General features: G+C 43.9%; 1 protein-coding gene across 4 annotated transcripts in view; it reads right to left on the bottom strand.

Moving 5' to 3' along the window:
• RIN2 (Ras and Rab interactor 2) overlaps positions 1-26324 on the bottom strand; it is a 174438-nt gene that overhangs the window by 86718 nt on the left and 61396 nt on the right. For 2 of the 4 annotated variants that reach the window (XM_032859279.1, XM_032859276.1), the window contains one exon: positions 21395-21487. In XM_032859279.1, the coding sequence (XP_032715170.1) occupies positions 21395-21487 (93 nt within the window). Of the gene's footprint in view, positions 1-21394; positions 21488-21687; positions 21785-26324 lie in introns of those variants that run through there. The other 2 variants (XM_032859284.1, XM_032859278.1) reach the window with 2 other exon arrangements.

Raw genomic sequence — 26324 nt, 5'->3', positions numbered from 1 at the left:
GGAGTAGGGGAAGGAGAAGCAGGCTTCCCACCAAGCAAGGAGCCTGACGTGGGGCTCTGTCCCAGGACTCTGGGATCATGACCTGAGTCGAAGGCAGACGCTTAACTACTGAGCCACCCAGGCGCCCCTTTCTCTTTCTTTTTTTAAAACATAAGCTGTGCACCTGACATGGGACTCAAACTGACGACCCCGAGATCAAGAGTGACATGCTCTAATAACTGACCTGCCAGGTACCCCAAGAGTTTGTTTCTTGGTTTGTCTCTCTTTCTCTTTTTTTCCCCCCACTAGTTCTTTTGTTTCTTAAATCCACATATGAGTGAAATCATATGGTATTTATCGTATTCTTTTTTTGCAGTTGAGTAATATCCCACTGTATATATACCCCACATCTTCTTCATCCATTCATCAGTTGATGGACACGGGCTGCTCCCTTATCTTGACTATTATAAGTAATGCTGCTATAAACATCGAGGTGCATGTGTCCCTTTGAATTAGTGTTCTTATATTTCTTGAGTAAATTCTCAGTAGTGAGACTGCTGGACCATAAGGTAGCTTTTAACTTCTCAAGGAGTCTCCATGCTGTTTTCCACAGTGGCTGCACTAGTTTGCATCCCCACCACAGTGTAGGAGGGTTCCTTTCTCTCCACATCCTCACCAACACCTGTTGTTCCCTGTGTTTTTGAGTTTAGTCATTCTGACAGGCGTGAGGTGATATCTCATTGCAATTTTGACTTGCATTCAGGGAGCACCTATTTTTGATTTACTAAAGGTAAAATTGGGCTTTATTACCTCTGAAAAGGATGACATGGCTCCCCTGGGACACCCCTACTGGCCATGCCCAGGATGAACTGAGCAGTTTCCGCTCAGACCCTGGGACCCTCATGGAACCCACCCTCCTCCTCCAGGAGCTCAGTCTTCCTGCATTTCTGTATCCTCCTTGACTCCTGTGCACTTCCTTCCCTCTGCAGATAAGTGGAGTCAGAGGCTGTTTTTAGTGTCCAGCTGAAGGCTTGACAGGAAGCCACGATGGCTGACAGGGAACTTCTCCTGGTGAGGGCCCAGGAAAACTCCCTGCTGTCTTTCTAGAGCAGCAAGGAAACTCTGGTCATCATTCCAATGTCCCTGGTGACCTCTGGATACACTCAGCTATGTCTTGCCCAGCTTGCCTCCTATGGGCCTGTCCTAACTTTTATAGTTAAAACAGTTTCAACATCGAAACATGAAGTGTACTTCACGCAAAAAGTCAGATTTGCACAAAAACCCAAGTTTAAAAGTCCAAAGGCTTTTAGCGTCTTGAAAATTAGAAACATGATGCTATCTTGGTGATGTGGCCCTCTTGATGTGGGACATCTGCTCTTCAGTGTGCTACAGTCCCCTCCATTCCCTATTGTCCCTCAGTACTGCAGTCAAATATCGTTGCCATTTATTAACTTATGCCTGGCTCGGCTATCTTGGTTTACATGAGCCACCTGGGCCCTGTAAGCATCTGCCATTGAGAGCTCTGGTATATTCATTCTAGCTGTTTCTGACAACCCACAGGAAGCAGGCAGTGTGATTCAGGAAAGAGAAGGGTCCCGGCCCTCAGAGACCAAGTTCTCATTGGCAGCGGGATGGGTCTGTTCATTTGCAGAGTGGTGACGTGGCTGTGCATCCGCAAGACTGACTTTGAGAATTCTGTGACAAAAAGGCAATTATCTCCCAAGTCAGCGGTCAGCAAACCTTTTCTATAGAGAGCCAGAAAGTAAATATTTTAGGATTTGCAGGCAATAGTCTCTAGAGCAACTCCGCTCCCCAGTTGTGGATGGAAGTTTCAGGTACAGGGGTGATTTCCAAAAGTGTGGGGGCAGGTCTAACAACAGCTAAATAAGAGTTTGTGATCTTCCTCCCTCTCTCGTCTTCTAAGTGAGGGGACAGCTCTGGCCCCGTGTTTGCCCTGTGTTTTTAAACTAAGGGACAGAGAAGGAAAAATAAAGCTCAAGACCCTAGACAGGCCAAGATAGCGTGTATGATAAAGATGCTCCCTTTCTCCAAACCCTTCATGGTGTCCAACTGCACTGACTGCCAACTCCTCACCCAGCCGCATGCCAGCCCTCCCCAATTCATACGAGCTGCCTTGCTCCTCTTCCCCACCCTTCAAGCTCACGTTTCTCTGTTATCTGTTTCCCCCATCACGGCACACTCAGCACCCAGGACTGGCCCCGCCACTGTAGGTGCTGAATGAATTCAGTGCATACATAATATACATTTTTCACGCATTTGGCATATTCACTGAACATTTACTATTAAAAGTCAATCACTGAGCTAGTCCCACATGATGCCAATTCAGGGCAGTGGTCCTAAATACACGTGCACACTTTTCTGGCTTTCATTTCCTTCAGTTCTGGAAGGCATGCCCCAGAGATAGCTAGGGAGACCTCAGAAATTAAGGTTATTTCCTAACTTACACGGCAGACCAGGATTTCTCAGCCTCAGCATGACAGAAATTTGGGGCCAGATAATTCTTTGTCCGGGGCGGGGGGCAACCTATGCATTTTAGTCAGCCAGTCACACTTCCCCCTGTGGTGTAACAACAAAAAATATTTGCAGAGAACCAGTGGCCCAGGCTGAACTGGCTATCGCGGATCAGAACCTCAAGTGACCTGCATCTTTGAGACATTAGCATCTGGGGAGACTCTGAAACAAGCCCTGAATCTGGAAGTTAAATGTGAAAGTAAGCAATGCTTCTGGCTTGTTCCCAAGTGAGCATTAATAAGGCACACAGAATGTCAACACACAGATTCAGCAAGGCCACTAGCCACCAGGTCTGAAATGAGACCGAACACAGGACACCCAAACCACAAAAACAACTAAAGAGCCCCCTCTTCTGACACTGAGTGTTGGCTGCTTACCTCAGGCTCCCTTTATTCCTCCTGCCTTCTAGAGGAAAATGATTAAGCTAACCCAATCAACCAAACTGTCTTCATTTCCTGAGAACACTCAAATCCTCCAGGTTGCCAGATAAAATACAGTGTCCGGTTAAATTTCAATTTTAGATAAACAATGGATTTTTTTTAGTGTACGTATGTCCCCAATATTGCATAGAATGCATTGTCTACATATATGTTTTATATATATATATATATATGTATATATATATATATTCAAATTCAGCTGGGCGTCCTGTATTTTTCCTCCCTAAACCTGTAACTCTTCCCTCCTTAGAATTAGCCAGCACATGAGGCACCTGGGTAGCTCAGTCGGTTGAGCATCTGCCTTTGGCTCAGGTCGTGATCTCGGGGTCCTGGGATGGAGCCCTGCATTGGGCTCCCTGCTCTGCACAGAGTCTGCTTCTCCCTTTCCCTCTGCCTCTGCCCTCTGGCTCATGCTTACTCTCTCTCAATCTATCTCTAAATAAGTAAATAAAAATTAGCCATCACAAGCCCAAATCCTATATCAAGCCCTTTCTAAGCCCCTCTTAACTGAGACCACTCCCCACCACACACACACACAGCCATGCTTCTTCTGGCATGTCCCCCCCGCCCCTCCCCACTCCCGGCTGCAGCAAGTTAGTAAACCCAGTTCTGATGAAGGATGCATTCGGGGTGGTCTTTGAGAAGAACAATGCCCACTTTCTGAGGCAGGAAACTCTGAGTGGCGACTAACTGAAAGGGACAGCTGTGGGCGCAAAGTAGGGGAAGCAGTCAGGCTCACATCTCAATGAATAAAAGCATCCAACACACGGACCATGACATGAAAAGTGGGGGAAGGAGGGGGACCCATTTTTCATTTCAGACCTGGCCAGCAAAGCACGGAGTCGGCATTTTAAATCCCCAAGCGTGCTGGGTCCCATCTCTAGGAAATTCCTTCCAAGCTGAAGCACCATCACCATGGAACCACTACAGAATCTGCAAAGTGTGTGGCACTGGGCAGGTATCCTAACCCATCCGTGTCTCAGTTTCCTCATCTGTAAAATGGGCATAAGGACAGCATGAGGATTAAGTAAGTGAATGGGTTTAAAGTGCTCAGAATAGCATCTGGAATACCGTTTCTGAAAATAACAGCAATTTTAAAAAGTCACTGAATGAAGAGGAAGGCTGGGCTGTGCCTATGGAATGGCCCCAAAAGTTCTCCCTGAAATGCCAGGCATTCAACAGAGAACATAGTGCTTCTTCGTGTTCTTCTGCTCCTCTGGCAAATGGCCATACACACCAAGACAGTTTGCACTCATTTCGCCCAGGCTTTCATAGGAAGGGAGGGGCCCACATCTGTGAATCTGAGCCCAGAGAAAGCTTGAGGACCTAGGGGTAAATGGTGACATCAGGTGCTGGGGGCTTGGTGGGGTGATGTTGCTTCTGTTACATGGCTCTGGGCGACGGAGTCATCCTGCCCCTGGGGGTCTTCCTGGTGTGTGTCTGTGCAGCCGCTTTTGAGAGGGCCAATAAAATGGGGTGATCTCATGGGAAGAAGACAGAAAAGAGAACCCACACCCGAACACCTATCGGGCAGTGGCAATCACAGCAACACCTACAAAGGGTAGATGACTGACATCCTGACAGCGGAGTTGGAGCTCATGGATGCTTGCAGCCCAGCTGGGAAGGTGATAAACTCCACTTTCCAGACAGAATTGAAAGCAGCTCTGGAAGGCAGACATTTCCATGCTTTTTGTATCATCCTGACTACTTACTCAAATGGAGAATATAGCACGTCTCATCCTTGAATCCCCTGGCAGGCTTGTTAAAACACAGACGGCTGGACGCCACCACCAGTGTCTGATTCACTAGGTCTGGGGTAGAATCAAACCATCTGCGTTTCTAAGAAGTTTCCAGCCCAAGCTGATGCTGGAAGCTGACACCTCACCTTGAGAACCATTCGTGGAGACTGCCTTGCTAACAAACTCTGAGCAGGCATGCCCCCCCAGGGACCACATTTTAAGGATCACCTGCTGCCCAATACGCATGCTATTCAAAAGGAAACCAAGGGTCCAAAATGCAATCATTTATGTTAAGGGCCCCACATCAGCAAACCAAGACTTGAGACCTAACCTCACTCAGTTTCAGCACCGCTCCACTCCCCTCCCCGACCCTGCTGAAACGTAACCTTTAGCCAGACGACAGGGAATTCTCCCTGGTCAGCACTGGGCAATGTACTGACAGGTCCCTTGTGCTCCCCTTAGGAGGGCAACCTAGCCTGAAACAATGGATTCTTTGCTAATAACTTCCTTTTTGCTCCTCTACCTTTAAAAACCTTTCCTTTGCTGCAGCTCTACAGGGCTCCTTTCTATTTGCTAGGTGGGATGCCGCCTGGTTTATGAATCATTCAAAACCGCCAATCTGATCTTTTAGATTACTCAGCTGAGTTCCTGTTGCTTAATAGGTTTGGTGGCAGCGAGGGGATCCCAAGGGAACCTCCCGGCGGCACTCAGGGAACCATGATAAACACAGGCGTGGTACCCTGTGACCTTTGAGTCCCCCGTCTCTCTCCAGGCTTCCGAAGACCTTGAGTAAGCTCCTCCCACTTCTGAGAGCCTCTCGATATGATTGGCTTTCCCATACAGGGCAGGTCAGTTTGAGCTGAGCAGAAGGTTTGACCACAGCCAAACCTTAGCTTTTCAGACCTCCATTACCAGGTTTTGGAGTGGAAAACCCCAGCCCTTGCCACTTTGAGAATTGCTGGTGGTTACCTATAGGACTTGAACTGGGTCCAAATTGAGCTAGAATGGTCCAGCAGCAGACCTCGGGTGAATAAAATTCGTTTAAATGAAATCCTTTAAAAAATAATAATAATAAAAATAAATGAAATCCTTTAAAACCCAAAGATTGAAATGTACTACCTTCCAGTGCACCTGCTTATTTTATCTCTAAGAACTACAGAACCAGAAGCTATAAATATCTATAAAAATGGCAGAATCTTACCAAGCTTGTTTTGTGTCCTAATGAACTTGGCTAGGTAACTGTCAGGTTGGGAACCCCAAAATAAGACTGGACAGAAATGTGAGTTGCACCCCATTTGAGGCTAGATTTGACTAGACAGAAATTGTGGGTGGGGTCCTACCAAAGGGCTGCCAGCCCTCAGGGGAATTACAACCTAGAATTACAGTGGCCATAATGGGAAACACTCCAGTTAGAGGAGATCATGTAAAAAGGTCACTTAAAGCAAATGCTTCAAAATTCCAAAACTAGCTTCATCAAAAGTTTCGTTGCAAAAAGCTGATAAAAAAAAACTTAAAAAGACCCAAGAGGTACCTAACACAAAAGTCTGTAAGAACAGGATGCCTGGGTGGCTCAGTCGGTTAAGCATCTGCTTTCAGCCCAGGTCATGTTCCTGGAGTCCTGGAATCGAGTTCTGTACCGGGCTCCTTGCTCAGCAGGAGTTTGCTTCTTGCTCTGCCTGCTGCTCTTTCTCTCTTTCTCTGACAAATAAATAAATAAAACCTTTTAAAAAACGAAAAGTCTATAAGACTGACATAATTCTTATTTCTTCCTTCTATTCTCCTTTATTTGAATACTCACTCTAGTTGTCCTCTGAATTGCTTTTCCGGGATCATAAACAAAAGTCCACCAAGGTAATGATGTTATATCCACCTCCATATCTACCTTTGAAGGGAGGGCCCTCTGTGAGCCCCTCCCAGAGTCAATGAGACTCAGAGTTTTACTGATAAAGTGTTACATTTCCCCTTAACAGCCAAAGTTAAAGCAAAACCAAAACAGTAATGCATTCTAACATAGATGGATGGGTATGGCAGTCCTTAACATCCAACCAAAACCCAGTTCTCTGAGGAATTAAAAGTACCTTACGAATCTTTACAAATCTTTACTAAAAGATCTTACAAAACAAGAAATGCACCCTTGGAGGCCATTCAAAGTTCACCTATTCCTTTTACCAATTCCAAAATCTCCCCTATCTATCTCAAAAGGCTTGTAAATTATTAGCCTTAAAAAACCAAGCTCCTTCTTGGAGGAACTTGCATTTTCCCCCTGACTTTGAGGTAAAAATATTAAGAGCATAAAACTCTGTGAGGTAATTCTTATCAGAAGTGAAACAAAAGGGGGAAAAGGTCATTCAAAATCTAGACAAATGAAAAATCCTGTGTCTTCTCCACAAATACTAGCAAAAAAATTTTTTAGCCTTCTGATCAGGCAGCCTTAGCTTATTCCACTGATCAAAAAACAGTTTGGATACAACTGTTTTTTTATAAGCAGTGAGTTTTTATTATCATACCTGTTTCCTATCTAAAAATTCTAAAAACAATCACTGTAAGGTGTCTGTTTATATGCTTATGTGTGTCTATTGTAGATATGTGGCATTTTCTACCTCTGAATAGTATTGTTAAAATTATTTTGCAAATGGCTCTATTTAATTGAGGTAAAAAAATAAGCACTTACAAATAAAGCATTTCTAAATCTCAGAAATAGAATAGAAACTAATACAAATGTTTTTCAGGTTCATGAGATCTAGGATAATTTTTGGTAAATTAGACATACAGCTTTTATCCTATCTAGGTTTCCTAATTAAATAAATTCATGTTATCCCTGTTATAAAAGTTGTCAGCAAACAATAACTTGAAATAATGACTTTGTCTAATGTTTTATAAAGGCTTTTATGCATAATCTAAGCATAATTGTTATGAACAAGTAAACTAAATAGATGTGAATAAGATAAAGTTTTTAGGTAAACTTCTAAGATAGTTTGCCCAAGGGGCACCTGGGTGGTTCAACAGGTTAAGCATCTGCCTTTGACTCAGGTCCTGATCTTAGGGTCCTGGGATCAAGTCCTGCATCAGGCTTCTTGCTCAGCAGGGAGTCTGGTTCTCCCTCTGCCTGGCACTCCCCTGCCTGTGCTCTCTCTGACAAATAAGTAAATAAAATAATAAAAGAAAAACTAGTTTCCCCAAATAACTTTGGTAACCTGAAATCTTAGTTTTGCTACATCAAGTGATTAGTTAAGTTAAATTCACTGAATATCTAGATAATTTCCAAATAAGATAAAACAATGAATCATTAATTACTGAACAGATGTTTATTTACTTTTGACTTCTTAATATAGAGAAACTAAAGATAAATTTGGGTCTGTTAGTAAACATGTTTCACATTTTTTAAAAACAAATTATACTATAAAAAATGTGTTTAGAAAAATCAAATAAAAAGTATTTATTAGTTTGCCAGTTCATCGAATGCTAACATAAAACACAGTTCACAACCGTTTACTTCTTAGTTAAGGCTGCTAAGGGTTAAGGATTCTAATTAATATATGTGGTTAAAGCTACTAGAAATAAGGGAAACATCTCCATATGCAAGAAAAGTAGGATATATGCTTTCAGTAAAAGAAGGTATGAGGAGAGAATAGACAATCGAATTGAAAATGAGCAGAGGACAGTTCTCTCAAGAAGACCTACTGATGGCCAACAGATACATGAAAAAAATGCTCAGCATCACTCAACATCAGGGAAATGCCAATCAAAACTATAGTGAGATACCACCTCACACATCTCAGAATAGCTAGGATCAAAAAGATTAGAAATAACAAGTGTTGGTGAGGATGTGGAAAAAAGAGAACCCCTGTGCACTACTGCGGGGAATGCAAATTGGTACAACCACAGTGGAAAATAGTATGGTGGTTCCTCAAAATATGAAAAATAGAAATACCATATGATCCAGTAATTCTACCACTGGGTATTTGCCCCCCAAAACTGGAAATATTAATTTAAAAAGATATATGTACCCCTATGCTTACTGCAGCATTATTTCCAATAGCCAAGATATGGAAGTAAGCCAAATGTCCATCCATAGATGAATAAAGAAAATGTGGTACACACATACACACACACACACACACACACACATATTACTTAATCATAAATATTACTTATTCATAAAAAAGAATGAGATCTCACCATTTGCAGCAACATTGATGGACCTAGAGGGTATTATGCTAAGTGAAATAAGTCAGCCAGAAAAGACAAATGCTGTATGATTTCATTTATGTGTGGAATCTAAAAAAGAAAACAAACAAACAAACAGAAAGCCGAAACAGATCCATAAATGCAGAGGAAAAACTGATGGTTGCCAGAGGGAGTAGAGTTCAAGGGAAAAAAAGGTGGGGGTGGTTACTAGGTGGCTCAGTCGGTTAAGCGTCTGACTCTTGATTTCAGTTCAGATCATGATCTCAGGGTGGTGAGCTTGAGCCCCAGGACAGGCTCTGAGCTCAGTGGGGAGTCTGCCTGAGATAGGGGGAGAGGGAAAAGAGACTCCCTGTTGGGTGGGAGTCTGACTGGGGCTCAATCTCCAGACCCTGAGATCATGACCCAGGCTGAAACCAAGAGTCAAACACTTAACTGACTGAGCTACCCCAGAGCCCCTAAGGAAAGCTAATGCTTTTTATGACTATTTAATTTTCTGTATTTGCCTGTGAAGTCTTTAGTTATCACTTAGGTTAAATGGATAACTAAGTATTGTTTCACAGTGACCTATGATCCTACTTGGGCAAGTGTCCGAAGCTTTTGAAATTTTGACAAACTTCTCCAAAAATCAAATTCAAAATTAAGTATTTTTGACCTTGGACTGAATTGAAATTTTCCAGAGGGCTACTGGAATACTGAAAAGGATTTTTTCTCTTTCCTTACAAAAAGAGATATTAAACTAATTACGTTTATTTGATGTGTTAAATTACATGGAAAGGATGTCAAGTAAGTGATGATAAGCCTTCTTAGATCACATTGCAGGGTAAATGTTATTAATAGAAGTGTTCCAAAAATCTGATAAGTCTTTGTATGTTATCTTGTTATTTTAGTTATTATTTCAAGATGTGGAATGTCACAGAAATAATCAAATTTCCTTGTCAATTCCATCATAATAAATTCTCATCAGATCTGCGATAATGGGCATATTGAAATCTGTTGTCATTTACAATTATTGCTGTACTCAGAGGCTTTTACAAAACTTCCTGCAACTGTGTTTCATCTTCAGAGAGGTTCATGGGAAGGAATCTGATAAGTACTCTAGAATACAGGTTTCTGATAACTTTCAGATCATACAGTTAAACTGAACTAGTGGAAATATTGCATTCAGTCAGAACAAGACATAAACTGAGGGAAATGATTATAATTTTTTATGACTCCCGATTTAAAGCATCGCTGGTTTTCTATTGTTTTGCTTTTCCAGATTTTAGGAAATCCCATTCTCTTTTCTCTTAAGTTATTAACAATTTGTTAAGATATACCTTTGCAATCAAAGATGAAACATTTACTTTTTCTCCCTACCTGATGCCTCCAATATTCAAAAACTCTTGAGTCCTCTTTTCATGAAAAAATAATTAGTTATTTACATAAGTTCAGTAAGAATCTGTTCTTCCTGGAACAGGACGCAGTTGGAAATGTTGGCTGTATATATTACCAAGGCTTTGACTGGCTTGTCACATTTGAAACAGATGTAAAATCCACCTGCTAACCTGTTTACAAGATTCCAGCAAAGCAGTCTTTAAAAAAACTTTCTCAATCACCGATCTTGCTACACTTATAGAAATAATCAGGCAACGTTGAATACAACAAGTTGGTTTTACTACAAAAAAATGAGGGTTACTGGAGAGAACAGAAATTATGTTTACATCATCAACTATATTCAGTTCTAATTTTGTTAATTTTCTTGGAGGCTCTGGTATGGACCTACACTGAAGTCTTCTAGTTTCCTTGAAAATTTGGTTACAACTCTTCAAGCAAACGTTTCCAACTTTCTCCCACCCTTCTGATTTGGAAGCAGTAAAAACAGAGACTGCCCTTGAACCTCCTTGCAAGGAGCTAAACCAGGTCCTCTCCACTTCAGGGACTTCAATCTCGGATATGCATCTCACAGCTAAAGAAGGCTCACGCGGACATTTGGCCCTGCACAGGTGATGCAAACCAACAAATCAAACTCACAGAGAAGCAAAGCAGATGACAGGGAGGTAGACTGCATCCTCCCAGGATCAAGACTTCCTATTTTAACTAAACAGGAAACACTTTCTTCTTCACTTTCTTTCCTTTACTCTGACGCTGGCCTGAAAAAATAATGTCACCATTTGTATATCCCAGGGCATTGTGAAGGGGGTTAAACTCTGCCTTTTAGACCACTGGATTTGTCATGGAAAAATCCTATCCGTCCAGTAGCAGTGCTACCTTAAGGGGAATGATTTGTACTTATAGGGTTTGTCTTTGTCTACCTTGGTTATTGTTCTCCTTCAGCATGCTGACTAAGAGCCTGAAAACTTGGATTTCCTAAGTGATAGCAGTATTAGGAGTGTCTTTTGTTATTCACTTGCAAGCCTTTGAATTCTGCCAGAGTTTATGTTAATGAGATGACTGGTGGAAGGTAGTCCCCATAGCTTTAGGGTGGGGGGGCCAAGTCACCCAACCCTATGATTAGAGCATTGGAATTTTCAGCCTAACCCCTGACCCCACCCCTGGGGAAGAAAGTGGGGCTGGGGATTGAACTAATCACTAATAGCCAAGGATTTAATCAAGAATGCCTACATAATGAGTCTCCATAAAGACTCTAAACGCAGGGGTTTGGAGAGCTTCTGATTGGTGAAGCTGAGAGTGGTGCATCCCAGACTCCACAGGGTTGGAAGCTCTGTGCTCAGGACCCTTCCAGATCTTGCCCAATGTATCTCATCTAGTTGTTCATCTGTTTCCTTTATAATCCATTGGCACCAGTAAATAAAAGTGTTTCCCTGAGTTCTGTGAGCCAATCTAGTGAATTACTGAACCTGAAGCGGGGTTGTGGGAACCACTGATTTGTAGCCAAGTTGGACAGAAGTTTGGATAATCTGGAAACCCACAGCTTGTGACTGGTGTCTGAAGTGGGGGCAGTCTTGTGGGACTGAGCCCTTAACCTATGAGACCTGTGCTAACCCGGGCTGGTTAGTCTCAGACTTGAATACCCAGCTGGTTACTACAGAATTAGAGAATGGGTTGGTGTGGGGAAAATAACCATACATTTGGTGTCAGAACGTTGTGATTAGAGAAAGAGTTTTCTTTTGGTGGTAAAAGGTGTATCCTAAATAAAGGGCCCATGGGGCCTCCAGGTTCAGGGCAATGATGTTTGGAGACTGTCCAGAAGATGTGATCATCTGTATCTTCACCTACTACTTCCTGACACCCTCTTCACTCTGGGTGCCTAGGGCCCAAGTTGACTGACCCACCCACAGTGGGTTCCTGAGGTCCATCCTTCCCCTCAGAAATCCCAATTTGCTTTATTCTATTCCCTTCTCCTCAGTACACATGAATTCAAATTTCTTCTCCAGGCTGATTATGGCTAGTGCTTCATGAAGTCCTAGTTTATACTACGTTGTGAATGACTAAGGAATCATCTGACATTCTGCCAGTTAAGTGTTACTTATTAACACAAAATGAGTCTCCAGTTGGAATTACAGGAAGGTGGGAGGGGTATTTTTGGCAAGCCATTCTCCACTTTTCAGAAGATAGACAAAGGAGAACGAGGACTCTGTATCCCACATTAGTTCCTTTCTTGATGCCTGTAACATCTGGGACAGTGGGTTCTCAGTACCTTATCAGCTAAACCTGAGCAGCTGTTACTAAAAGTGGGAGGAGGAGTCTCTACAACTTAGGGTCCCTACATACTTGGTGACCGTGAGTCCTCCCAAGGCACTGTCTTAAGGCCTGGGGAAACTTGCTGCTCCTTTCCCTATGCATTCCTCAGCCCGTCCATGGGTAATCCTATCTCTCAGAGCTCAGCTAGAACTCATAGGCTCTGTCACTGCTGTATCTAAAGCCCCCAAGAGAAATAGCAGGTATGGCATCCGTCTCCCTTGCACACCCCCAGAGCCTCCAGGGGCTCAGCAGTGGTAGGAGATTGAACTTTCCACCTGGCCAATCCCTCTCCCAGCTAATCAAGTAGGAGTTCAAACTGACAGCCCCCAGGTTAAAGCCTGCCCTCCAATGCATTTTCTTCCATCCTTACTATACTTTTTAAATTGGGGTTCTCGTATATAAAAATCTGGATTTCTGGCCTCTTGAAAAATATCAGAGGACCCACCTTCACTCTTGTGTTTCAGCATCTGGTTGGAACTGAGTCAGCAGCATCCCCCTCCTGGCAGGGCCTAGTGCTCTCAAGCCAGTTGTGTTCCCCAAAAAAATGACCTGCCCAATGCCAGGCAGGCCTACCCATCATGCCATTCCTGTCATTCTTTCTGCCCTGTTGGTTTTTGACTTTGTGACCAAACTGTTTTTCTATGTTTTTGTCTCTAAGATGGCCGGTGAACCCCACATCCTGGTATTTATACTTTTGAGTGACATCTCCTTGAGAGAGGGCAGGTCTACCTGACTGGTTTCCAATGAACAGAACATGGTGGAAGTGATGGTGTATCACTCTCATGATTAGGTGCTAAAAGGACTCCAGCTTTCATCTCTCTTGTTTTCTCCTGTATCACTCACCTTGGGATCACTCACCTTGGGAGAAGCCAGTGGCCTCATCCTATGGCCAGCCCTATGGGGAGGAACGGAAACTTGCCACGTGGGTTTGAAGTAGGATCCCCACCACTCAAACAGTCTGATGAGAATGCAGCCCAACCAACACCATGACTGCAATCTCCTGGCGACCTACCACCAGAGACACTCAGTAGTTAAACTTAGATTTCTGACCTGCAGAAACAATGAGGTACATATACTTGTTGTTTTAAGTTACTAAGGTTTGGGGCAATTAGTTACATAGCAATAGATAATACAGCTTCCAATTTTGTTGTGAAAGTGGTTTCCTGCTTACCATGTAAAGATGTTTGAAAGACTATTATCCTTGGAAATTCGATTTCATACATTTTGCCTCAGTCCAGTGAACTTACTGGTGACAGGCACATATGCAAGGAGTCTGTCAGCGTCTGGGATCTATCTGACCTGAGGTGTCAAAGCACCATCCAAAATAGCATCGTGAGGCTTTTGCATTATGAAAAAGACCCCAGAAATCAATGCTATTAATACATCCATGATTCCGCAGGAACACAAAGTTTCTCCTCTAAGGTATTTAAATCAATCAACTCAGAACAAGCTTTCCCATAGTTCTACAATCTTACTTAAGAAATTCACTCTTTAAGGCACAATTTCTGGTTGGAGAAAGCTGGGGACTGGGGAAAGGGAGGGTTGCAGAAAACAAAGCGAATGAACCATTTCAGTGTTTATAAGAAACACTACTTAAAACTTGAAAATAAGGCAAAAAGGTTGGTAAAGCATATCTTTTTTGATCAAGTGTTTAATGCTATGAATTTTCCCCTGACCTGTGCTTTAAGTGTATGCCACTGATTCTGACAGATAGTGTCCTGTTACTTTTTTTAGAAATTCTGTAGCTCCATTTTGCATTTCCCCTTCTGCCCAAGAGTTTTTTTTATTAGAAAGTTTTAAAAGTTGCAGGAGGAAGAGCCTCTTTTTTTTGAGCATTGTGCTTGGGTGTTATTTGACAAAGTCACCTAAAGATTATTTCCTGATCCAGAGGGATGCATCTGTGTTCGACTTGACTATGTGTTACTAATGTAGTGCTCAAGCACTGGGTGGTTACGTGTCAGCCTGGGAATTTCTGTTCAGGGGGGAAAAAAAAGATTATACCAATGGTTAGAGTTTTATTGCTTGTAGGACTTTAACCAGTTTTGATTTTACCTCAGTAAGCTTACTACAGAAGGACTTTTTAAGTCAACTATAGATATATCACATGTCAAAGTGTTCTTTGAACCAGATTGATGCTGGTTTCCTGGTTTCATGCATGGGGTGAATAAAGCGTTGACAGATGCCCATTCTACATTGCATGAGAGTCCTGTTTCAACTTTTTGAAAACTATACATTCACATCTACATCTTCCTCTTTGGCATCCCCCTAATAATGAAAACTCAAGAGTTACAAGTAAGCCTGGAGAACTATATGGTTGAGGAGAACCAGCAAAATCTATTTTACTCCTGATTGCTTTTTAAAAAACAAAGTTCCTTGAATCAAGTGAGAATGTATTGCAGTCCCAAAGGCCATATTTAATATCAGAAATGAATGGCTAAAATGTGCTACAAAAACGACCCATAAAACCATGAAATCCATTGCTTTTTGAAAACACAAATGGGAACTGCTATCCAGTAAGTAGGTTCTTGACATTCCTAGAAAGTCACACCCTGAGGGACAAATGTCTGTCCTGGAGCGATCTGGAGCAGATGGTGAGAGACACGCATAGGAATCCAAAAAAAAGCCAATCACTCATCCAGAGAGAGCAGTCACTGTCCCCATGACCTCTCCAGAAGGAGTTTCCTGGGAAATCTCACTGGAACAGTGAGAAACGGATCACAGTGGAACCCTCAGGGGGCTCCAGAGGGTGGGGTGCCTCAGGAGAAAGTCAGGCCAGGTCCAATTCCCATCCCTCCTATAGACTAACCTGACGTCCTTCAACCTCCCTGGGCCTCAGTTTACCCATCTGTAACAGGAGGCACTTTAGACAAGATAAAATGTAACTCTGACTGAGAACTTGAACTGTGGCTAGTCTGAATTGAGACGTGCTCAGGATAAAATACATCCTGGGTTTCAAAGGCATGGTACAAAAAAAAAGTAAAATATCTGATTAATACTTTTATAATGATTACATACTCACATGATAATATCTTAGATATATGAAGTTAAATAAAATTATTAGTAAAATCAGTTTCACTTTTTTTTTTTTTTTTTTTTTTTTTTTTATGTAGCTACTAGAACATTTAGAGCAATCCCTGGGGCTGGCTTTGTATTTCTATGGGACAGCCCTGCTGAGTCCCAGTGTAAGTATCCTGGAAGAATTTATTTGTGGAAAATAAAAGATACACCAAAACTGACATCAGCTCTGCTTTGCAGTATTATTATGAATAATTATCAATACGTCACCTGCTCTGATCAAATCTAATCTCTGTTTTGTTTCCCCCCCACCCTGCTTAGTCCTTTCCTGATTACAGACTGCCGGACAATGCCTCCCTGGATGCCTGGCACATGAGGTGATGTCTGTTCACTGCCCAGAGCACACGTGAGGAGTTCAATGGTGTGGCACTCATACCTTTGGCTTTTGAGTGTCCACAGATCCTTGTGAGGATTTGTCCCATGAAATTACTGACTAAAATGGGATTTGGGTTTCATTCATTATTCTTCAAGCCCCTGCTATCTCTGTCCCCTGTCCTGCAACAGAGAACTGCTGTCCTGGGCTATGCGTGCACAGAAGTGACTTTCCACACTGAGAGTCGTCTGGGCACTGGAATGCTGGGAAATCACTGACACCCAAGGTGTAAGGTTGTGCCAGTTCTGGATGACTGAAAATCAGCCCGCAGACAAGAACTTTGGAAAACAGAATAAACTTCCCGATGCTAAGGAGGGTCTGATAGTGAAGGGAAGGGAGTTGGGGTGAAAGGGATCATTACCCCTGGATTATCTGTTTTGTAGGGTCAGATTTTAGCAATCAGGTCCCTTCAAAGTAGTCCCACTCTATTCTTTATTGTGCCAGAGAGCTCTCTTCTGTGGCTTCTCTGGACCATGTGAAAGGCACACATGATGCACCTGTCATCCAAACCATTCCAAATGACCCAAAGAGGGCTTCTCAAACTTTGCCTCTGCCACTGAGCTGGGCCCTCGCACCTCCCCCAGCTGGTTTGGGAGCCCAGGCTCAGGGCGTCTCCCTGCAGATCGAGAAGTTGGGAGGCACAGGAGGGCAGGGTCCCTGTCGTCAAAACACATTTTCTTCCTGGTCAGTGAAGACCAACTATTGCCCTGTCCCAGAGGCAGAGAGGCTGGGAGGCAGTCACTGAGAAACAGAGAGCTCTACCACTTGCAGGTGGCATAGGACAGGCTCGCCCAGACATCCCTGGAAGAAACTGGACTGTTGAGTGGGCAATACACACTGGTCAGCTTTGGAATTATTCTCTGCCATCGAGGCTCCCCCGCTGGGGTCAGGGACACAGCAACAAAACGACAGAGCAAATCGCTCATGGCAGAGGTCAAGTTATGGATGGAAATTTACTTCTTGGTCCTATCCTGGAGCCACCACTAAGCCTTCTACCACAACTTTACCTTGAGACAAAAATAAAGGCAGACGCCAGCTCACACCATGTGAGTCCCTTCGTCAGTGGATAAAGTGCGTCTGTGTCAGCCTGGAAGGGCAGCTGGGAGCCTAGCAGGGACAGGTGGAAGGCAGGGACAGGAGGGGGGATGGACGAAGCCTGGAGTTTGGGCATCAGTAGGTGTGGACCACAGGAGCAGACCCAGGATGGTACAGTGGCAAGACCGGTAGAGGTAGAAGGGGGAAGCACAGCCAGAAGATCTCGAATGTCAAGGTGAAGAGTGCAGACCATTCATTCATCCCAGCTCAGGGTGGATGAATGGAATAGTTCAGAAACAGACACACACACACACACACACACACACACACACACACACATTCGGTGGTGCTGCGGATAGATTATGAGTATTCTCTGTAGTGCCCCAAAATGAAAGAAGCTGAAGGGAAGTGGGGAGGTGGAGGTAGGAGAAGAAGGAGGGTGACAATTTTGGTGACTTGAGAGGAACCTGCCAGCACTGGGCACCCAGACCGGGCAGGAGTGGGGGTGGCTCGGGGGAAGCTGTGGAACTCAGGAAGAGGAAGGATCAGATCTGACTGTGAGCTTTTCTGCTAGCTCAGGACCACCTAGAGCTTTGCCAGGCTAGACGATGCGTCCTCTCATGCAACATACCCTGGAAATCTGATAGCAATGGGTGTCAACTTCTACAGTGAGGTGCAGATACCTTTGGCTGCCTTGTCTAGGGCATCACCTGCCCCTCCTATAGGTTTTCACAGACACCTTGTAGAGCAGGAAGATACATTTCTCACCAGTGGGTGAGGAAAACTCACGATGGCGCTAGACAAACTGTGGAAAATGTGTTTGTCCAGCAAAGGACTTTTGGGGCCAGACTTCTGAGATGTGATTCCTCATGAACAATCACCATGGGACATTGTCAACCACCCTAGAATGCTCAGACCATCTTTGGTGGCCAAATGAATAATCACGACCCTAAACACATAACGAGTTACAAGACAAAATCATGCTTCATGCGAGAAGTAAACAGAGCTCTGAGAACATGTAACCCAATGCGGTGTTCCAGAGAAATCTTTCCTGAGAAAGTGGCCTTTGATTTGCAAGCTGAGGTCGACTCCGTATTATGTAGCAAGGTGGGGTAGAGCTAAATTTTGGCATGACTCTCTTAGGTTCCTGCCATGCTATTCTTCACATATACCAGCAATGCCCTACAACCGGATAGGACAATTTCATGAAGTGTGAGACTACTTGGTGACATGGCTCACAGCTGAATTCCACATGCATATTATCCATTTCTTGGTTATTAAGGCTCCTGTGATTGTGTGTGAAGCGTAGATAATTGAAAGACGATCACCAGACCTCTTTTTCATCATTATCTTTCCCCCTCCAACTTGTGTTTTTAAACTAGAGTCACTAACCACTGGTGGCAAGCTTTGATTTGTGGTTTCCTATCTGTCCTGGCTCACGGAAATGACTCAGATAAGTTGCAAGACACAAGGGTGCCTTAACCCACCTTCCTAGATGATACAGAGTCAACCTCAACTCTCAAATCAAAGGACACTTCCTCAGGGAAGAGTTCTCTGCAATATTCTCAGAGTTGTACATTCTCAGAGCCCCTTTTACTTCTCATACGAAGCACTATTTTCTCTTTTGATATTACGTGTTTAACACTGTGATTATTTGATCAATATATTTATTTGCCACCAGACTGAAAGCTCCATGGAGTCAGGGATAGCTTCTGGTTTTTCTCTCCCTAGTGACTAGTACAGAGCCTGGATGATCACAGGTGCTACAAAAATGTGAATTGAAATAAAGCCTGAAAAGTAAAAGAAGAGCCAATGAGTCCCAGAAGATTCTGAGCAACAAATCATCCCAGCAAATGGAACTCTAGCCTAGCATTTTTAAGACAAACCTCCAAAGAGCATTAAATGTCTGAAGGGAACTTGACTTCATCCTTACCGGTAACTCCATGCCTTAATTGTGAAATCATCAATAATATTTATCTACTATCAAAATAACTAATAATAATAGTATTCCATCATTAGTTGGACTATGGAATAGCCATATAGTAAAGAATAACAATGTCTACAAAGAAGAGAAAAGAAAGAAGTACAAAGTCATTTGTACTTGGAGTATAAAATATAAAATCATTTACTTGGAGTATATAACTAAAACAAATTAAACAATTTAAGCTGGGGGTGGGTGTGGAGAAGAATAGACAATACCAAGTTAAATAATAAAAGCCACTTTGCCAGCAATTTCCTCAAGGGCATCTGACTCAGGCAAGATTGAAGCAGGCCTTGTCCTTGATGGGGTCAGGCAGGCCTTTCACCGCTTGCCTGATTGATTCTTTCATAGACACACCCAGAAATGCAAGTTAACTACTTTACCCGCTGTCCAACTGAAAAAAAAAACCAAAAAAAAAAACCTTTCCCAGGACCACAGGATAGGCACACTGACTACCATGGACTTAACAGGTAGTACTGAGTGAGTCCAATATGGACCCTCTCTCAGGAATTTTCAAAGGCAATTTTGACCATACTTGATTTTCTCCTTTTGCTTTGGCTATAAAATCCAACTGCTATGTTAGATTCAAGCCCACTGCCCTTCCCGAGTGTCAAGGTGGTAGTTACAGACTAGCCAGTAGTTAGGATGATCTAGGCAGAGCCTTGGGTTAAGGAATGGGGTGGCCTCATTCCTTCTACCAGGATGAAATAAGCGTCTCTGCATAGACAGATCAAGGGACTGGAGACGAGTCAGGAGTCTGGTGGGTTTAGTGCCCGGTCTACAGAGGACGTGGAGAGCTCCTCTTCTGGCTCATGTGGGTGGACGCTGTACAGGTTTGATTCCAACTTGGGGAAATGGATCAAGAACAGAGACAGCTAAGTCCACATCACAGAACTAGGAGGACGGAGAATGGAGACCATCTGTGTCAACACAGCTATTTCTTCCAGGATATTCTTGCCCAGGATGTTAAGGCTTTAAACCAATAAATCACTTTGCTGTTTGCTGCAGGAAATTCCTACAAAACAATTGGTCCTGGCAAACAGTTTGTTCACCTGGGAAAAGCTTGCTTATCAAACAATAGTTAACTTGCCAAGATTCTATTCAAGACCATCGTCTTGCTGAATCCCCCAATCTTGAACTATGATGTCAAGCATATCTCTGCTTTGAAAAATGCAGCTCCAAGGGCACACGCTCAGACCTATAAACCCTATTAAAGATGCCTCCTGCTGTCCCACTTGCACATCAGTGGAACTGTGTCCGGGTGATGTCTGTCCTTACTGTCCTCAGCTTAATGAATTTAGCTTTGCTGCATCAACAGGCTCTTCTGGTGGATTTTTTTGGAGTCCAAAATTGATACAATAAATCAGGTTTAGCCTTTTGCAAGTGGGAAGCATATGCATGCAAGTTAATACATACTTACAACCCATCAGGTTGGGATAATTAGTAAACATTGTCAGTTTTCCTCATAATTAAGAAACCCCTATATCATTCCTTCTTTGAGGAAAAAGATCTGGTGTTTGAACACCTGCCTGTGACAGATTTCAAATGCACATTTTACCTTCATTTTTCTACTCGTTTACATGAATCTGTGTTTTCCAAGTTTTCTACAGTGAGTGGGCGTTATTCTGAGGGTGAGTGAAAGGATACAAAGTAAAAGCTATAAAGAGGAAATGAATCCCCAAGAGCGAATTTGAAATGACCGCCAAGTCTTAATTGACAACATATACACACACAGCCTATTAAACACCCATTTAGAATCTTGTCTCACTCATTAAGCTGCAAGGTAATTTTAACCCATTAATATCAATATCCAAATGGGAAAGTGGTACAGTTTTAATCATGCTGCTTTGTTTGGTTCTCTCTTGCCTGATCACAAAGGGCCTCTAGATATTTGATAAAATACACCAGCAAATAACATTCAACCAGTCTAGGGTGAGACCTTGGAATCTGTTCGTTGTTGCTGCTTTTTAATGAGGACTTAAGGGACTCATATAATCAAGCAAAGTGTGAAACACACTTGCCTACAGCATCGATTTGCTGGAATGCAAATTCCAGCTTCAATCATAAAACCATCTAGCTGCAAAAGGAACAGCTGAGCAGTGGATAAACAAAGATTGCCTCAACTGTTTTACACAGGGTGGCATCTCGCAGCTCCTGGGTCCTGCCCCTGACTTGGAAGCCCTAAGTCACCCAAACTCCAACCTACTGTAAACTGGGTAACAGCTTGCAGCTGGGTTCAGGCGAGCTGCCCCACCACCCCCACCCCTACCAGGGCTGGCTCAGAGCAGCCTTCCCTCCGCAGCTCCCCACACAGCCTGGGCAAAGTGAGAGAGCCTGCCCATTAGCAATCCCAATCAAGGCTTCCTTTTACCTTAAAGAAACTTCCTCGCTTGTCCAGACCGCGGGCACCCATGGTCCAAGCTGACATCTCCCCCAGCGACATTCTACTGCACGCCCGGGACTCCTGAAGGTAGAGACATTTTTAATGGTTAGTCCAGCCTGTAGGAAATTCCTCTCTAAGCCACAGAACACTCACAACAACGGTCCTGCCAAGATCTTTTTCCGTCAACAACACAGTGCCATTTATTTCCCACCAAAGCCCTTCCATCCCCTTTCAGGCTGATTTCCTGCCCCAGACAGCACAGTTCCTAGTCTGTGCCCCACCTCACTGCCCCACCTCCTGCTCCTCCAGCTGACGCAGAAGGTCTCTGGCACCACGGAAAGTATAATGATTGCTTTGTGTGTTTGCTTGACCTCACGCTCGAGTCCTAAAGAACCGATATTAGATGTCACCGTAATCTGCTCTGAAGCTTATGGACTTAATGTGGCTGAACACAGACAGACAGCAGAAGAATGAGGCCCCTGCATGTCCCAGGAAATCCTGCTGGAATGGGATGAGGTCATCATCAGCTCTGCGAACCCTCTCCCCCAGGCAAGGTCAACACAAGGGCACTGGGAATAAATCCCTTTATTTTCTCCTTAGAAATCAAAGATGGGGATGAAATCCCATGTCCCTGTTTACAGAGATTAGTTTGTATAAGAAACAGCCCGGAAACAGCTCCACGATAACCCAAGGGGAGGGGGGCAGGGCACTTTGGAATTTAGAGAAAAATTTAAAGGCATGATATGATTCTGAATCATAACTGTGGCCATTTCAGCCTGGAATTTCCCTCCCTTGAGCATCAAAACCCAATAAGCCTCCTTGTCAACTACAAAGCCTACAGTGTCCACTTCTAAGTAAAATATATGCACACCCAAGCAGCTGGCCTCATCCCAGTCAGCAGGCATCAAAGACCTTGGGGCGCATCCCCAAACCTTCCTTACCCAAGGAGGCTGGACCAAGAGCAAATATAAAACTTCTCCTGCTCACCATAACCTGGCCCAAGATAAAGTTCGTCCTGACCATGACCAACACGGTCGGTGTAAGGACAATAAAATGAAAACATGTCACACCACATTAAGGCATATTAAAAGGGGTTCAACTGTGGGGGGGGGGTGGGGAGACACAGAAGCCAAGGTCGCTGCTGCTAGTTTGCTAAAGCTGTTTCATTATTAGCAAGGGAACAGAGAGCCAGCAGCTCCAAAGGGACTTTCCTAACAAGTGGGAAAGCTTAATTACTTAGCAGAGAACTACATGCATATTAGCAAGTAATGCTCTTGGGAAAGGGGCTCATTTTGGCCCCAAGATTAGCCTCAGTGTTCACATTCATAGTGGGCTCCATTGGTCTGCGGAGTCCCATCTAGGAAGACAGTAACGCAGTGCACACCCATCCCTCTTTCCAGAACCTTCACCTATTTTAGCCCTTTCTCCACGTCTCGGTCACTTTAAAGGTTTGGAGATGCCTTCCCTGTGTTTCTTTCCACTTGCAATCCCGCTGGGATAAAGGCCAAGGCTCCAAAACCTCCTGAGAAGACTGGTGAGCTTTCCTTTGCAATTCTGCTGACTCCAAAGCTTCAGGTTCTCGGACTCAGCAGCTGAATGGAGCCCCAGCTCCAAGGCCTTTGAAGTTCATCACTTATTAGCAAAATCCACAGACTGGAGCAACTCCAGAATGAAAACAGTGCTGTGTTCAGAACCAAGAGGGGAATGGGAGCCACACCGTAATCCCAGGGAGTAAATGATTAACTGTTTCGATGCAGAAGAAACATACATTAAAAAAAGAACATTTCTTGACACCAAGCCTAAAATTCTTTTCCTTTCAGACGTTTTCTCAGCGAGGGATTTGACATCGTACAGCAGTTAAGGAGCTGGCAGGCGAGAGTCAAGACTTCATTCCTCATCCAGACCTAAGTCTCTTTGTTCTGTTCAGAAGATTTCCACAGACAAACCCCTTCTGATGAGCCATGACAGGCAGGGAATTTTGCCTATAGCAACGGAGCGGTTTGGATTCCAGAAGTTTAGCAGTTTAATTATCTACCTGAAAATCATATGCACGCACTTCAAATTCCAGCGGTTATCTGTAAAATAGCCAGTTTGGATTCCATGCATGCGGGGCAGACAGACCTATCACATTTCTCCAAGAAAATGCAGGTCGCCTCCCCTCTTCTTCAAAACGCTGCTCCAGGAGGGAGATGACAGCAGGTGACAAGAGCAGGTGGCCAAGCGCAATAGCGGGTTCTTCCCATTGAGTAAATCCAAGTGGACTGCACATCATTGATTATCCTCATTGAAAAAAAAAAATTCAGTTCTTAAGGGCCCCAAAGAAGTTCTGGCTTAAGGTCCTTCCTGTTGTAGCAATAGTTTCCTTCCCAAACCATAACCTCTAATACCTTAACTCAATATGGACAGAAATTTAATCTAACGTAAAAGCATAGCTTCTTTCCATTCATGGTTCCCCACCCTCCCTTACCCTGAGGGGTTACACCAGGGTTCGGTCCTAAAACTACCCCAGTAACAGACTAGACAAAAAAGGTGCAGTAGTTGGAGAGGTTGTTAAATTTCTCCAGATTTGTATGTTGGGAGCTTGCTCCTTTCCTGGATTCCCTGAAGGGTAAACTGGATACTTGAAAAACGAGCCCATCACATCCATCCAGTGAATCTTTCCAGATGCTAGCTAAAAGCTAGCAAAAAAATAAAAAATAAATAATAGTGGGGGGGGGGGAGCCCTAATGGGACACTGCAAACATTTTGGAGCTGCCAAGTCTTTTCAATAACACCACTGAAGGAATGTAAACGAAGCGGGTTGCTCCAGTCAGCTAAAGGACAAAGGCAGGAAGTGAATATTCCTCTCTCCCAGAAACACCAGCCTTTGCCACTTGAAATTAAACCTAGCTGTGGCTTTTCATGTGGCCCCAAGAACCACTGCGAGGTGAAGGTCGGTCCTGAATTTTCAGCGTGGAGGACGCACTGAGTGGTCTGGCGGGGCTCGGGGCTGGCTGTCCAGCGCCTTCCACTGGGAGCCGATGAGGACAGGCACGGGGGCACCACCGCCTGGACCCTGGCTGCAGGCTGGGTACAGGGAAAGGGACACCGAGTGCCTAGCTTCCAGTTCACTGATCAGCGGGGCTGGGTATAGTCACTGGCACTCTTGCCGCTTTTGCTCTCCTTGGCCACAGGCCAGATCTTGGCAAGACAGGAGGGTCCGTAGTGTAGCCTCCTTCCCCCACTGCCCTCCACCTCCCCCCCCTCCATTAATTTCATCAAACTACCCTTCCTACTTATTTGCCTCAAATCACAAGTGCAGACCCACAGGAGAAGCAGAGGGACACTTAAACTGGCATCTGCTACTCACAAGTCCAATTTATAAGAAACTGTGCCTCTTCAGGGCATGGGTTCTCAACGCCAAGCTGCTGGGACAGTTGGGTACAGAAGTCTTCCCTAATCACTACCTTTCTTCTTCTCCTTCCTTGCAGCTGAATGAGATGCAGCAAAGTGGACTTCAGCTCTTAGTAAACAAGCTCTCATTATAATTATTTTATAGCCGAACTGACAGAAGAAGGAGAGAGTGACTCACCCCTGGGAATTTGTCAGGTCAAGGCCAATCCCAAGAAATGCACATCACCTTTTTTCCCCAGTTCCTTAAGTGCCTCTGAGGACGGCAGGTCTGTCTTTTTGAATGCTTTTCATCGTTACTAAGAGGTAAAAGCCCAGTGGCACGGCTCTGTGTTGGCATCCAAGGAAGGGCTCTGAATATTTCCATAATTATCTCTGTATTACCAGGGATTTTACAGGCTGGACAGAAAAACTATAGTCCAGGCTCTGGGTTGACAATTCAAATTACATAATTTTTTTTTCCAAATTATATGACTTTTTAAAAAAATGTTTTTCTTTAAGCATTTTTTATCACTGTCCAGCACTGATTTTCCCTCAGTTGTAGTCAAACTTTTTAAAAAAACAGTTTCAGGATTATGAATTGTTTTTATTGCAAAGAGAAACTAATTTGTGGGAAGAAATCAGAAGCAAAGACCATACTCCCAGTTCTCTTCCTAATAACTATTTTTATTCTTATTTCATTTTAAAAAAAGATTTATTCATTTATTTGAGAGTGAGAGAGAGAGAGAGAGAGAGCGAGCGAGCATGCGCACAAGTGTGGGATGGGGTAGGGCAGAGGGAGAGGGACAGAGAGATTCTCCAGCAGACTCCCCTCTGAGTGCGGAACTCAGTCTCAGGACTCTGAGATCAAGACCTGAGCCAAAAACAAGAGTTGGACGCTTCACCAAATGAGCCACCCAGGTGTCCCTCATAACTGTGTTTTTAAATAGAATTGGGAACAATGTTCAGCACCTTAATTTTCCCCAAATTAATGAAAGATCATAAAATAATTTTTTTTTTTTTTTAAAGAAAGGTGCATTTCTAAGACTGGCCCAACAATGGGGCTAATTATTCCACTGGATGTCTACCCCTTCCATCCTTGGAAAACAGGTGCCTCATAGAGACTGTCACCATATCCATGCTGCATTAGCTTTGCTAGTGCCTACGTGGCCAAGGTGTGGACACTTCCACCAATGGCAATCCATGCCACCTTGGGCAACAGATGGGCAGCTCAACAGGCAAGAAATTCCGCTTTTCTTGGATAGAAAACTGCCTCTCCAACCTCCCACCTGATAAATGCCCTCATTTTATCCCATGGACCATTCAAGAATCAGCTTCCTGCTTTCCCCTCTTCTGGATCCCTGAAGACATCCCTATTCCTCCTTTGAGTTACTTCTTCTCTTGAGCATGGCTCCATCCTCAAGGCTGGTACACTCTGCCCAGCTGGAACAAGGCTGAGAAGGGAGAGGGGGTGCCTACTCCCCCAGGCCGCTCTCTTGCAGCATTTCAAAAGTATGTGTCTTTTCAACATCCTCACATAAAAAGCTCC

This window comes from Lontra canadensis, unplaced genomic scaffold (assembly GCF_010015895.1).
Source record: "Lontra canadensis isolate GAN:19392208 unplaced genomic scaffold, GSC_riverotter_1.0 scaffold16, whole genome shotgun sequence".
NCBI classification, from domain to species: domain Eukaryota; kingdom Metazoa; phylum Chordata; class Mammalia; order Carnivora; family Mustelidae; genus Lontra; species Lontra canadensis.
Note: the sequence above shows the minus strand (reverse complement) of the source record. Positions and strands in the feature narration are given on the sequence as shown.